At 39.1% G+C, this 15,784-nt stretch overlaps 1 protein-coding gene across 2 annotated transcripts in view; it reads right to left on the reverse strand.

Annotated features, from left to right (window-relative positions):
• Nucleotides 1–15,784, reverse strand: part of RGS7 (regulator of G protein signaling 7) — a 565,601-nt gene that overhangs the window by 316,681 nt on the left and 233,136 nt on the right. For both annotated transcript variants that reach the window (XM_030936869.1, XM_030936868.1), the window contains exon 3: nt 2,962–3,058. In XM_030936869.1, coding sequence (XP_030792729.1) covers nt 2,962–3,058 — 97 coding nt within the window. The remainder of the gene's footprint in view (nt 1–2,961; nt 3,059–15,784) is intronic.

Consider the following 15,784-nt stretch of genomic DNA (forward strand, 5'->3'; position numbering starts at 1 on the left):
TTTATCCTTTTTGAGTAATTAACATATCCATTATCTTAAATATTTATCATTTCTTTCTGTCAGGACGGTTCAATGTCCTCCCAGCTATTTGAAGTTATACAATATATTATTGTTAACTATAGTCATTCTCCGGTGGCATAGAACACTGGAACTATCTGGCTGTAATTTTGCATTCTTTAACACTTCTCTCCCTGTAAGTTTCCAAGTGATTCTGATACTAACGGTCCATGGAAGTAACGAGGCTTTAAGGAGCACAAATTGGTAACCTGAGAAAGTTAGATTTACAACATTTGAGATCCTTCCTTCCCTGTGGAACAGTCCATAGCAAGGATTGACTCCCGTCTGCAACAACTGCACTACCCTCCTTCCACATATGGCAGGCCTTCATCACAACTGGTTTCTGGTTCTACTAGGGCAATAAAATCAGTGGATTCCTTGTTTCATTAGAAGCTCTGCAGCAGACCATGAAACATGCTCAGGGAGAGAAGGGAGACGCTGAAAGAGCTGGGAAAGCCAGCCAGTCGGTTGCAAGTAGGGCCACAAAAGAACAGAGGAATTAACAACCCCCAGAGATTATAAGAAATATCTGGGGAGGGATATTACTAGAAAAGACTGAAAACTTCTAGTAAAGTGGGTGGAGCTTGAGTACATTATAATTTGGGAATATGAATCTAAAGAAGCTGATAAGTGCTAGACATAATACTAGATATACCAACTAAATCCACGACAAAGCAGTGAATTGAACCTATGAGACAGAGCGCGCCTGCAAAGTTTCCAGGGAACGTAAAATGATTACTTAGACCTAATTACATTAACGTGAAAAATGTCATCGATATTCTCTTTATTTAATAGCTACCACTGTTATGTTACAGCAGTGAACATTAAAACAATTATCAGAGATTCCCAGGTTAATTCTCAATCTATATGTCCAATCTTATTTTTCAATTAAAATCTTAATGTTGTCAACCAAGAAATCTTCCAACAGCTTGCTGTTGAGATATTTGCTATCTGAAGAACTCGATCAAAAATTTGAGACTCCAACAGAGTAAATATCCCAAAATTGCAGCCAAGCTTAATCAGATGAACAAAGCTTTTTTGTTCGGCCTGTGTATTTTCATAATTCCTGAATGCCCCTAAGCAGGCCGCACACAGTTGAACTGACCACAATTCCCAGTGCAGGATGGCAGTGTAGCGCATTTATCTGCCTGAATTCTAAAGAAGATAAGTTCATCCCTTTCATTAGCTCATCAATAAATATATGAATAACATTTTTATATGTGTGTTTAGATGTGGAGTTAACTCTCTGAATCCTTGACCAAATGGAGCTTAAGGTTTAGCTAGGGATATAAGACATATGCTAAATAACTCTAAGACGGAGTGAAGCATATAAGAGATGCAAAAATCAAGGTCTTGGAGAGCACAGAGACAAAAGGTTCAGGACAGTTTTCACCAAAGAGCTCTGAACTGACTGCTGAAGAATGGGTGGAATTTAACAGTCAGAATGGCCTGTAAGTGGGACAGTGAGAAGAGGAGAAATGGAGTGAAGCCACAGATGTAAAAAGTACAAGGCATCATTAAGAAAGAGCAAGAAACTAGAACAAAGTGGGCGTGAGAGGGAGTAACAGGGAAAAAAGAGGACACATTTTGTTAGAGCAAAATGTCATTCCACAGTAGCTCTCCTCAGCTCCAAGCTCCCTCTCTTCTCTCTGACAGCAACACAGTTCTCAAACCCCAAAGCGGAGGCCTGCTTCCCTGTTATTCCTGTCCTGCTCTCTGCCCTCTTTCCAGGCTTGACGGCCTCCTGATCATGAATCTTCTCTTGATCCTGGTCATGAGGAAGCAGCCTGCAACCCTTGTACAGGAATCCCATGAAGCACCTTTCCCACCCACACTCAGCATCAGCTGCTGTCTTCTCCCTCCTCGCTGCTGAGGCTTCGGGCTGTCTGATCTCACCTCTTCCCTAAGCTGTGGTAGGCCATTCCCCAGCACATCCCAGGCCCCAAAACGGGCACTTTGACTGCCTCCTGGAGTCAGAGCACAGATGCTTAGCTTATTACTCTTCCTTTTGTCTTGGGTTTCTCTAGTCATTGCCAATCAAACCCGTGGAGGTTCCCCATTTTGGATAATGATTCTTTTATCTCTCAGTCTCCCCATTTTAAAATAAACTAACAACAACAACAACAACAACAAAAACGAAATCCACTGGGCTATGTCTTTTATTCTGCATGCCTAGTTATTCACTAAACCCTCATGCTCTTTCTTCTCTATTCCTTTAGCCCCTGGATATCAGGACCTGGGCACCCAAACTATTCCTGCGAGAGCCTTACCCTTGTCACAGTGCTGTTGCCCTTACTGAATGCCAGTTTATCCCGAGCACTTTCATCACAATATCTTCTGCCAAAAATTTTAAATGTCTCTGTATTTTCTCTTTTATCAGAATTAGATTCTTTTGGCTAGCTTTCACAGACGCTCATAACCTGACTCAAGGTCTCTACAATTTGGTCACTGTCGAGTTGGGTGAACACAGCTGGTGGTGACAGTGGTCTTGAGTGAATACGGCTCTTCCTCATCTTTCAAACAGCTCACCACTGCTCTGTAGGAACCCTTTCCTGACTCCCCATCAGTCAGGAAAAAGAAATCATTGATTTTTTTCACCCTCCTAATTTCCATATACAACCTTCATAACATTGTCTTTTATATGTCTTTATTTATTTTAATATTGTTTTTTATTTCACATTTGTTCATTCTGTCTTTACAAACTAACCTAGAACAGGGTCATGATTTTTGGTGTTTTACTATCATTTCAAGTGTTTCACATGATTAACACGCCACGGGCATTTATAAGTAGTTATTGAATAATGGATTAGAGAGAGCGTTTCAATAGTGAACAGCTGGAATCCATTTTTTAAAGTTATCTAAGAGGTACAGGAGAAAACAGAGCTGTGCTCCATGCAGACTTACCAGAGAAGACGCTAGGTATCTTGGAAAGAAAGCTTTTGACCGTACGAATAGGAATTCCGTTTTTTTCATCTTGCATACGTGCTATGACGTCTTCCATCTAAACAACAATAATAACACAATTAAAACCTTTATGAAGTTGAACTTTTTTGAAAAAGAAATCAGCTCTCATAAAAATTTTGTATTCCAGTTTTGCCCAGCTAAGGACAATGCCGTCTTCTTGCCTTTCTAGTTTTTGCCACATTAATAGTTTAAATTCTGTTAAAAAGAGATGGAGGAAACAGCAAGAAAAACATACATTTTAGGGTCCATTAAGCTACCAATAGGAATTTTGTGCTTTGAATATTGCCTTTCTCCTGATTTCATGTACCTTGGTTATAAAGGTTAAGATGAAAGAGTGTTTATTTCACAAGTTTTTAGAAACCATTGTCGTAGCACATTCATGCTTCATTAATGTTATCTCTACTGAAATCAGTGCAAAAGCAAGTAGAGCCTTAAAAGCATCTGCTTGAATTGCTTCTTCAAGCAAGAGAATTTCCGTGATTTTGTTTTACAGTAAATTTCTAAAACCTGCCTAGAAATCCAGGACTGATTGCCAACTACTATTACATCTCTTGCCCAGGTACTTACTGAAGTGTGTTGTGAAACAAATACACACACATACACACTCTCACACACATACACTCATGCATGTGCACATACACTCCACACATGCACATGTACACACACATATATGCACATAAGTACACATACACATGCATGTACACACACATGCACACACACACATATATATACAATAAAATGAATGTAACACCACAGCCTTCTGCCCATTTACTAGATTCCCCTTTATCTTTGTTTCAATCTCGTCAGTACACTCTCTTTTACTTTTACAAATTGCTCATAATTCTAAAGGACTGTGTTTCACAAAGTCAATGTGGAATTTAGTTTTGAAGAACATGCATCCATTCAAATCATAGCCACAGACTTTCCTCACGTGCTTCTAAACCTGGGAGATGCAGAAGACACACAAACATACGCAAGTGGTAGTATGGGACTTAAAATCCATTCATCCATTTACTCATTCCACAACCACTTATCACTAACTCTAGATTGGATATTCGACTGGGCACTGTGGATATGAAAATGCATACAATACAGTTCCTACCCTCAAAAAATTCAGTCAATATTGACAACCCAGGCGAAATTTGAGTAAAGTATGTAGTTTAGCTAATAGTGTTGTACCAATGTTAATTTCTTGTTTTGATAATTATGCCATGGTTATATAAGATGTTAACATTAAGGGAAGCTGAGTAAAGGGTGTATGGGAATTCTGTTATCTTTTCTTCTTTTCTGTAAGCCTAAAATTATTTCAACGTAAACAGTTAAAAAAACACAGTCTAAACTTTATAATAATGAATTATCAAATTTCCATCAACACAACTTTAGAACTGGTTTTCAACTAAGAAATCTAATGTGCTTGATATCAATGGATGTATTACTATGTTGTAATCACACTATCAATAGATGTATTACCATGACAAATAACTGGAGATGTGGAAAGAATGGGTTTTAATGAAACACAGGTTTGTATTTGACTCTTAAACCTTCTAATTATTATCTATGTTCTTTGAGTAGGTTAAATAACCTCTCTAAGACTCAGTTTTCTGATTCATAAAATGGTGATAATAATACTTGTAAAAATTTCTTCATAGCATTCTTCATGGGATTGCATTGGGCCTAGGGTGGGGTAAAGTATTTTAAGGGCAAATGACACAACATATATAAAGCCTGATATATATATAGAACAACAAATATTAGACCAAATATCCATGCACACCCATGATATCTGGGGATGCTTATTCTCCATCTTCTTGTTTGTTTCCATGTGGAAGGAGCGCCATTACCCTAATCCACTTGCCTGTCTCTGTCCCCTAATTTACTCCAGGGGAGCTGAGCTGATTTATCAGATAGAAGAGCTGGGAATGAGAAATTGTCCTGCAGGGCCCATTCTTTTTCTCTTGGCGAGAAGCCCACATCCAACTCTGCTGATGTAGAGATGCCTGCCCTAGCGGGTGAGCAAGTCTATTCAGGATTGTGTTTCAGGATTAATGGTGACTTGTGCACAAACATTCTTCCATAATACCTTTATCAGCAATCAGGGCGACGCTGTGACCCCTATGTGCCTGTCTTTATGGTTATGGTTCTCAGTTGGCTCAGCATTCAAGTATAAAAAGAACATGAGGCTGGGTGCAGTGGCTCATGCCTATAATCCCAGCACTTTGGGAGAACAAGGCGGGCAGATCACCTGTGGTCAAGAGTTCCAGACCAGCCAGCCAGGATGGTGTAACCCCGTCTCTACTAAAAATACAAAAATTAGCTGGGCATGGTGGCAGGTGCCTGTAATCCCAGCTATTTGGGAGGCTGAGGCAGGAGAATTGCCTGAACCCCAGAGGCAGAGGTTTCAGTGAGCCAAGATCGTACTACTGCACTCCAGCCTGGGAGACAGAGTGAAACTTTGTCTCAAAAAAAAAAAAAAAGAAAAGAAAAAAAAATGCTTTTATCAGGCCTGTAAAAGACCCCAACAATAACCAAATACCAAATACCCCACTTCTCATGTAATAAAGATCTCTAAGTTTAGAAACATGAAAATAGATATACTCTCATGACTTTTTATTTTGTTACTATTTGCTCATGATTGACCTGTCACAATGTTCTGCAGAATAAGCTGCTTTGTCCTGCCTCATATCAGCCTCTAAACCCTTGCGTTATCTGCTTAATGGTTTAAAGCAGGCTGGATTAGAGGGACATGGAAACCTCTCTGACTCCCACTTTCTTCTCAGCACCTAGAGATGTGACAACAATCACCTCTGGTTGGCGCTGAATTAAGGTACGTAGCTATGAGTGGCAGTATTTTCTTTGTACAGTCTCATCCCCTCTCAGTTCATTGGATCCCAAAGGAGTGAGAATAGGAGGCTGGAAAGTAAAAGTGATTTCTGTGGTTGTATTTCAAAATATTCCATTTTTCTGAGTCATAATTTCCACAAGAGAAAAAAATTTTAACTCCAAGTAAAAATAGGATTGGTGTTCTAGACTGAAAATGTGATCATGTACATGCATTCAGCTGTTTTTATCTTTTTTTTATTATTATACTTTAAGTTCTAGGGTACATGTGCATAACGTGCAGGTTTGTTATATATGTATACTTGTGCCATGTTGGTGTGCTGCACCCATCAACTCGTCAGCACCCATCAACTCGTCATTTACATCAGGTATAACTCCCAATGCAATTCCTCCCCCCTCCCCCCTCCCCATGATAGGCCCGATGTGTGATGTTCCCCTTCCCGAGTCCAAGTGATGTCATTGTTCAGTTCCCACCTATGAGAGAGAACATGCGGTGTTTGGTTTTCTGTTCTTGTGATAGTTTGCTAAGAATTCAGACATGGTTTATCCATGAACCTTGCCATAGCCTAGAATGAGGCAAAAACAAACAAAAGGAAACAAAACAAAACAACAACAAAAATGAAAAAAAATAAAGACACATACAAAACAACAGAACCCTGCTTTCTAAAAACTAAAATCAATTAAGAAAGAAAAAGAAAATTCTAGCCCTCAAATGACTGAAGGGACCCACTCTTGGCTAAAGACCCCAGGCAAAGCCTGGAAGCTAAGTTCATGGCCATGATGGGATGGGGGGTAGGACACACCTCATTGTATCCCTTCCTCACTACCTACCATTAGGCTTGCTTCCCTAAGGGCTAAACAGAAACTGACGCTTTTGAAAGACTCCACATTGATAATGTTGATTAATGATTCATCTTCCCAGTACAGAACAAAGCTAAAATGAGATTAGTCATTCCTTCACTCCTCCCTGGGATGTCTGCTCCCTCCATTCCCTTTTTCTTCAAATGTTCACCTTATCTTATGTAAAATGTAAACTTACAGGGCACTAATGAAAGTCTCGCAGGTATGTAATCATTCCTCTCACTGTTGCCTTCTCTTTTTTAAGGAAAATGTATAAATACTAAACCTCCTAAGAACCTCTTTGGGAAAAACAGCCACACAGGCATCCGTAACTTGTCCTCAAGCTGGCTCTCAACAAGCCTCAATGATTGAGATTCATGTCTCAATCACTCATTTTGGTTGTCACAGTCACCAAGGCCACATAAAAAAACACATCCATCTTATCTGTTGACGTTTCCTCAAGCATTCATTCAGAGTCTATTAATTTTTATACTAAGCATGACTTGAACATGCTTGATGGTCTGTTTTCTCACTATTGGGAACAGCAATTGGACGAGAAGAAAAATGCTAAAAACAAGCAAAAAAAAAAAAATAGAGCAAGTTAGTTAGACAGTAAGAGGTATGAGGAATAGTAAAAAGCAACTCCAATAAATATGAAAATATTTGGGCAATTTAGTCTTAGACCAAAAGACTCAGGTACCTCAAGAATTCTATACATATATGTATGTGTGTTTGTATATATATACATACATGCACGTATACAATGCATGTATATATATGTGCATATATGTGTACACACACACATATATGCACATGCATATATTCATTAAAATGCCATTGAGTTGTGTGTTTCACTTTTATAAGCCTGTTTCTGAGGGTGAGGAAACTGGGCATGGGAGAAGAGAACATGAGATGATGGAAATGGACAGGAGAGCTGGGATGCCTTGGGTCACCGAGGATTTTTCTGAAGGCTATTTTCTTTACTCTTGAGAAGTTCGAAGCAGGTGATCTGTAAGATTTCTCCTAGCTACAAAATGACTGAAGTCTAGAAATAATCATCAGCATTCAGAGGGAGGTAAGTTTCCACATTAGGTCAAATAGCCAATTCCCTGTTGGAGACAAATAGATGAAGCTATTAAATTAAACAAGGTCAGGCCAGGCTTGGTGGCTCACGCCAGGAATCTCAGCACTTTGGGAAGCCAACGCAGGATGACGTGAGCTCAGGAGTTTGAGACCAGCTTGGGAAACATGGCAAAACTCCATCTCCACCAAAAAAAAAAAAAAAAAAATACAAAAATTAACTGGGTGTGGTGGCAAGCACCTGTGATCCCAGCTACTCAGGAGGCTGAAGTGAGAGGATCTCTTGAGCCTGGGAGGTCAAGGCTGCAGTGAGCTGTGGTCCTGCCACTGCACTCCAGCCTGGGCTACAGAATGAGACTCTGTCTCAAAAATAAATAAAATAAAATAATAAATCAAACAAGACCTTATACAAATGTATTTGCTTCCAATTGTCAGCACATTTTAGTTTCAATGCAAATTGTGGTTATTAAAAGCATGCATTAGGCCAGTTAGACCTGAGTTTGAATCCTGACTATACTACTTAAAAGCTATCTAAACAGGTGAGTTAACACTCAAAGATTAGGTTATCTCATCGGTAAAATGGAGATAATCATAAATTGTATACATCTTATCAAGGGTGATAATTAGTGAAACAATGCTAATTAAACGTTTACTATAATGCCACCGCCAACACTGTCATCATCATCATCTTCAACATAACTTTCTTCCTTCATCATTGTACCAGGAAGATACAGACCCTTTTTCTTTTATAATTCAGCTGGCAAAGATGCTGTAGTTAAGTGCAAATATTTATTAGATGCAATAAATTGTCAAGCAATAAGTAGTCAGATATGCCTATACATAAGTTCTGTCTTTGATTTCTTGTAGAAAACTGAGTTCATGTTGGCCCCTGCAAGACAGGAGATTCGATTTGAAGAAATGTCAGGGGAAATATTTGTGCATATAAGCAAAGGCTATGTAAGCTATGAAAACATCATATTTAGAAGGGGAAATGAGATTGCATTCACTTTTAACAAAATGAAAATGTCTTTGCTCTCATCTTTTCTCGACAAATTTGCCTCTTGAAGTTATTTAGAAGATTAAAAATTGAATTGAGTACTCTTTGCAAGACTTAATTTTTTAATGCAAACTGATTCACTATGTGTGATAGAAGTAAAAGTTAAACAACTGTATTTTGCAAAGTAATTTTGAGAATAGGTACTGCTGAATTCATTCAAAACTTTTTTATGCTTGTATTTCAGAACCCTCCACATTTCATTAACTAGTAAAACTATCTGTTTTCCCCTAGATGTGAACTTCTGGAGGAAAAAATTCTTGCCTTACTCATCTTTGCATTGTTAATATATAAAGTGCCTGGTCCATAATGGAGGCTCACTTTAAAAAGAGGAGAGGGGATTGGTGTATTTTTGTTTAAGGCATATGTTTGCTTTTTTTGAGAGCCTCAAAACAAAAGTGGAAGTTAATTTAAGATTTAGTCTTGAGATGTTTGATATGTTTTTCTTTGTATGTAACTTTTGTGAAAAAATATATTATCAGCGTCAGAAATAGTGACACAGAATAGCTCAACATAGTAGTGCAGGTTAAAACACTCTTATCCCTCTTATTCTTTCTGCTCTATCTAATGCAGACATTCTTCAGCTTACTTGTTAGAGGAATTTCTTCCTTTAATGTGAGAGGAAATCAGTGGCTGTTTAGAGGCTGTCTTCTTGCTTGTAGATGTGACACTCAAGTTCATTGCCATGTGTAAGCCCTCAAGATGAAAGGCACTATTGAACTTCAGCACCCTGCTCTTTTCCCAGGAATTCATAATTAGCATTTCCTTTGGAATAGTTTAGATGTCACTTCAAGCTTGTGATGTATTTCAAACAAGGCTCAGGTTAAACAGTCTCCGCCCGAACACTTGGCGGAATGAAAGAAGGAGCATATTATGCAGGTACATCTTCTTTGAAGAGAGTTACTAATTATTCAAGAGGGCTGCCAGACAGGGCTCCCACATATTGATGAAAACAAAATCACTGCCTTGAAACCTTTCCAGTTATCTAATGTTCTAAACAATTATGGGAGTTTAATTAAATTAACTTGTAGCTATATTTGCTGGAACTTTACCACAATATCATTACTATTGATTTCATTAAGCTGATAGCTTTACAGAGAGACACCTTGACTGTAGGCAAAACATTTGTATGAAGTAAAGCTAAAACGTTTTGTACTCTGTAATTCTGAAAAAGAAATGAATCAATCAAAATTTCAAAAGAAGTTTTCCAACTCTGCATTACAACCACCATTAAGCACAGGCATTTGGAGATATAAATGGGAGACTAAATGGGCAGATTGAATGGCTTTTTTCTATGTGCACATACTTTCAAATTATGGCATGTACTGTCATTTTAAGTGCTAGCTATGAAAATGGGAGAAATGATCACTAAAATGCTTCTTGGATTTCTTGGGCAATTAGGTGGTGGCAAGTTTTTATAATTTAAATCCGCCTGTAATTCTTTTTACTTCAGAAAGCCTTACGAATGCAGAAAATCTTTACACTTCTGAATTCATCAGTGAAAACAGAGACAGTAGAGTCAGTCTCTAATGAAAGTTAAATAAGAATAATGAGATTAAAATTTGCAACACAAACTGTTTTCTTCTGTAATAATTCAATTAAAGCTGCTTCTAATTGATACGATTTTTCCCCACGTTACAGTTGATTGCAGTCAGTATCTTAACCCAGAATTAATTACTCTTTTCATATAAAAAAAAAAACCTACCGGCCGGGCGCGGTGGCTCAAGCCTGTAATCCCAGCACTTTGGGAGGCCGAGACGGGCGGATCACCAGGTCAGGAGATCGAGACCATCCTGGCTAACACGGTGAAACTTCGTCTCTACTAAAAAATACAAAAAAACTAGCTGGGCGAGGTGGCGGGAGCCTGTAGTCCCAGCTACTCGGGAGGCTGAGGCAGGAGAATGGCGTAAACCCGGTAGGCAGAGCTTGCAGTGAGCTGAGATCCGGCCACTGCACTCCAGCCCGGGCGACAGAGCGAAACTGTGTCTCAAAAAAAAAAAAAAAAACCCTGCCATTTTCATGAATAATTGACTAAAAATAGAAACTAGTAAAATCTTATTGCATGTAAATCTGTCCTATTTTATCTTAAATATAGATTTATTTATTCAAAAAACAATAAGTCAGCGAGGCATGGTGGCTCATGCCTGTAATCCCAGCACTTTGGGAAGCTGAGGCAAACGGATCGCCTGAGGTCAGGAGTTTGAGACCAGCCTGGCCAACATGGCGAATTCCATCTCTACTAAAAATACAAAAAAATTAATCAGGTGTGGTGGCGGGTGCCCGTAGTCCCAGCTAATCAGGAGGCTGAGGCAGGAGGCAGGAGAATCCCTTGAACCCGTGAGGCAGAGGTTGCAGTGAGCCAAGATCGTGCAACTGCACTCCAGCCTGGGTGACAGAGCAAGACTCTGTCTCCAAAAAAAAAAAAACACCACACACACACACACACACACACGATAACATAACTCATTTGAAAGCTTAGAAGCTTAGAAATTTTATCCTTTTGTGATTTTGCAGAAATAAAGTTGAGGTATTTTTTTTCCAATTTATAGATGTTTCTGCTTTTTTTTTATTTTTAATAAAGCATTTCTCTCATTCATCTCAAGGAATATAACCTCTACTGAAAATAAACAAACAGATAAACAACTACGCTCATTGAATTTGTTGGGATTACTTGGGTTGACAGAATCCCAAATTAAATTGTCATGAACAAAGAAATGTGTGGTAAGTACTGTGGGATGCTTTCTGGAACTCCAAGAGGGTCACATGAGTGGGTCTCACAGGCAGCCCGCCTTTAGGGCATGCTTACTGCCCTCCGCTCTGCTCCTTGTGGTGATCCCACTTTTTCTTCTCGGCCCAGAGTCCTCTCTTAATTCTTCAAAGCGCAGAACAGCAAAAATGGCTGTCCTTACTGCTTGAGCTTTATAGTTTGTAAAATTAAATAATTCAGACTTAAAGCTGTTGGAACTTTAAATTATGTGAGCTTTGAGAAAAATGTGACTATATGGCCTGAGTCACATAGCATGCAGCTGCAACTCCTGCTTCTCTGATTACAGATTACAGTATGTTACTCTTGCACTGTAGACGATTAGGAAAGGCTGAAAGATGCCATAAATAAGAGTCCATTACCCCTCCTTTTAAAATGTCGAATCTGTCTTCCTTGGAATGTAGTAAACTATCACCAATCAAACTCCTGTAACATAATCTAAGAATTGGTCTTGCATGAAAAATGTTGCAACTCTGTTACATTTCTGTCTCTACCTATATAAGTGAAACCTTACCTCCACACTTGGATGCACTAACCCCATTCTTTTGGAGTCTGTGTCACCCAGGAGGTGACAGCCTCAAACTTTGTGCTCAAATAAATTCTAGACTTAATCATATTTTCTGAATCTCATTATTTAATGCTGACAAGTTTATACGAGCCCAAGGAGAAATTCCTTCTCTAATTTCCATACCTGAATTTGGGGGCAAAAACTTTGATTTATAACACGGGAGGTGGAGTTGGAAGGGGTGCTGGGTGGAGAAACCAAAGGCATTCGTTATCACCTTATTCAATATGAAAACCCGTCGAACAATACGTGGATAGAGTTATATAGCAGAAAAAAGTGTAAGAAAAGCAGTCTCAAAAAAATCAGAGTGGGTGGTTGCTGAATAATGAGAAGGAGCCCAAGGGCCGGGCATGGTGGCTCACGCCTGTAATCCCAGCACTTTGGGAGGCTGAGGTGGGTGGATCACATGTCAGGAGTTCGAGACCAGTTTGGCTAACATGGTGAAACCTGTCTCTACTAAAAATATAAAAATTAGCTGGGCGTAGTGGTGTACACCTGTAATCCCAGCTACTCGGGAGGCTGAGGCAGAAGAATCGCTTGAACCCAGGAGGCAGAGGTGCAGTGAGCTGAGAACATGCCACCGCACTCCAGCTGGGGCAACAGAGCGAGACTCTGTCTCAAAAAACAATAATAATAAAAATAAAAAATAAAGAGCCAAAGAAAGACAAAAATTGATGCAGAAAAGAGCATTGGACAGACAAGCCAAACAAGTGAATGAGATTTCACAGCTATGAAAGACAGAAAGAAGGAAGCAGCACAACCAAATAAGTCACCTGGTTAATTACACCGTACTCTTCGGCCATGGTAAGTGTTTGCCCCAAGGTAGAAAATGCCAACGGTGCTAAATGTATGTGACAGAGTAACTTAGGTTTCCAGATTTCTTTTTTGTTCCTAGGAGGTATCACTTCTTTAACTCTCAAAAGGGGCCTCATGGCTAATTTTTATTGCAGTCAAAGTTCAAATAGGAGAGTTGTCAATGTCCCCTGAACGATTTGGGAAAGGCTTCCTGGGAAAAGTAAGATTAAGCTGATCCTAGAGGGTAGGCAGGATAGAGAGTTATAAAGGAAAGGAGGAGGCAGAGCACATGAATACTTTAATCAATTGCTTCATCTTCGGCGTCAAGATGGGAATGAGTAAGTCTCTTGCACAGAATAATGAATTCTGTCAGAATCCTCCTTTCTGCCTCTCCAACTTGACAATTTTAACCTCTCTGGAAGGTGTCTCTGTAGTCATTCTCAAACGCAATTCCACCTTTGCTATCAACTTAGTTCACATACTGCCTGCTTGAAATTCTCTCTTAAATGAACTCCTTACCTCCTGATCCCATTTGAGCTCACATCAGTTCGCTCAAGTAGCAAACCCCAGAATTAACTTGGGAACAAGCCTAAATATTTCATCTCTTGTTTAAAACTTTCATTGGCCTGACAACCCCATGAATTTTCTGTAAGTGAAATGACCACTCAAATTTGTCCACGATATGACGACCAACTGTCATTCTAGCCTTATAACTTGCTCCCCACATGCTCAACAATTGCTCGTGCCTGCCTCACCTTCTCACATACTCTTCCTCACACCAGCTGCGCCCTTCCCTTTTCCATCTGTGCCTGTGGAAATTCAGTTATACTTCTAGGATCATTCCAAAGTGTAATTTCCTACTGACATCTGTCTTTACCTCTCCCCTTACCTCTCTCATCCCAACTGAATATGATCATAGTCCCTGTTAAACTACTTGAGATCTTTATTGCTAGTTTACATTTTTTTTACCCCACCTTACTTTATATGACTTACATATAGGTTATTTCTTAACAGAAATATCATTCCCTTTAGAGCATAAAGGCTCTGGTAATTTGCATTAGTTTTGCTATCTGTGGCATGGTCCATGAGGAATGATCACCTTCCATTTTTTACTTTACGTACTTCTTTGCTGTGTTTGTATGTTGTTGTTTTCCTTTTCACCAACAGGATGTATTACTTTTATATTTAATATTGTTTTCTATTTGAAGTAATTAAGAATTCCGTCCAGGTGCGGTGGCTCACACCTGTAATCCCAGGACTTTGGGAGGCTGAGGCAGGTGGATCGCCTGAGGTCAGGAGTTTGAGACCAACCTGATGAACATGGTGAAATCCTCTCTGTATTAAAAATACAAAAATTAGTTGGGCTTAGTGTTGAGTGCCTGTTATCCCAGCCACTCAGGAGGCTGAGGCGGGAGAATCGCCTGAACCCGGGAGGCAGAGGTTGCACTGAGCTAAGATCATGCCACTGCACTCCAGTCTGGGCAACAACAGCTAAACTCCATCTCAAAAAAATAATAATAATAATTAAGAATTCCCACTTTAATAGTATTAAAAACTTAAACATTAAGTTCTTTATTCAAATGTCTGTTGTAACACATTTGGGGGTTAAATATCTCCAACTGCTCTTTATAATATACTCTCTGTAAATACTCTGTATAATTGCTATTGACTTTCAACAACTAAACTAGTCTACCCCAAATTATCTCTTTTTTACAGTCTTTTAAATTCAGAGTTAATGAATGAAATTGTTTACATTCCTTTTTTTCTTAGTCACATCTCCAATAACCCTAGAAGTCTGAATCAATAGTTTTATCATCAGCCCCCTTTCAGATGGAGAGACCACAGTTCCTGACAGATGAAAGGCTTCTCTTGAGACTTTTTTTAATTGATGCAGGTGCTTGATTTCAGACAAGCCCTTCTATTCTAGCTTCTGGAATCAACTTGAAATTCAGCAACCTCTATGTGTAACAAAAATGGACCAATCATTCCTCTAAAAAATAAATGAACAAGGAATATTTAGCAAACAAAATAGCTAAAGACAGTCATTGATTTGAATGAAAGAAAAAGGCACAGAATGCAAAAGATGCCTGGGATTCAGCTAATCTCTGAGATTCTGGCAGGAAGGACATGAAAAAAGTCAAAGGGCTCTTGGCTGAGCTTGCCATTTTATTTTATTATTTCACTTTTTAAATTTTGTTTTATTATTGAGACAGAGTCTCACTCACTTTTTTTTTTTTTTTTAAGACGGAGTTTCGCTCTGTTTTCCAGGCTGGAGTACAATCGTGCGATCTTGGTTTACTGCAGCCTCCACCGCCTGGGTTCAAGTGATTCTCCTGTCTCCGCCTCTCCAATAGCTGGGATTACAAGCGCCCGCCATCATGCCCAGCTAATTTTTGTATTTTTAGTAGAGATGGGGTTTCACCATGTTATCCAGGCTGGTCTCAAACTCCTGACCTCAAGTGATCCACCTGCCTCAGCCTCCCAAAGCTCTGGGGTTACAGGAGTGAGCTACCGCACTTGGCCGAGCTTGCCATTTTAAAACATTCTTACTAAAATAAAGGGGTCTCACAATACCTCCATGGAGTACAATAGATTTAAAATAGCTTTGGAACGTAAGAATTACTCTAATGTCTCAATTCTTTTATTTAAATCCCAGGTTCTCTTTGTAGGCTTTTATGTCTTTGTTGTTTATAAATTCATACAAATATTTTGGAAGCCATTGAATTTTCCCAGCTCCTTGGGTAATAAATTCTGTATGTAAATTATCTGTTAGTTGAATCCATACCTAGTTCCTATTATTTAATTCTTGCCTCATTCAAGCTCAAAA

This window comes from Rhinopithecus roxellana, chromosome 8 (genome assembly GCF_007565055.1).
Source record: "Rhinopithecus roxellana isolate Shanxi Qingling chromosome 8, ASM756505v1, whole genome shotgun sequence".
Classification (NCBI taxonomy): domain Eukaryota; kingdom Metazoa; phylum Chordata; class Mammalia; order Primates; family Cercopithecidae; genus Rhinopithecus; species Rhinopithecus roxellana.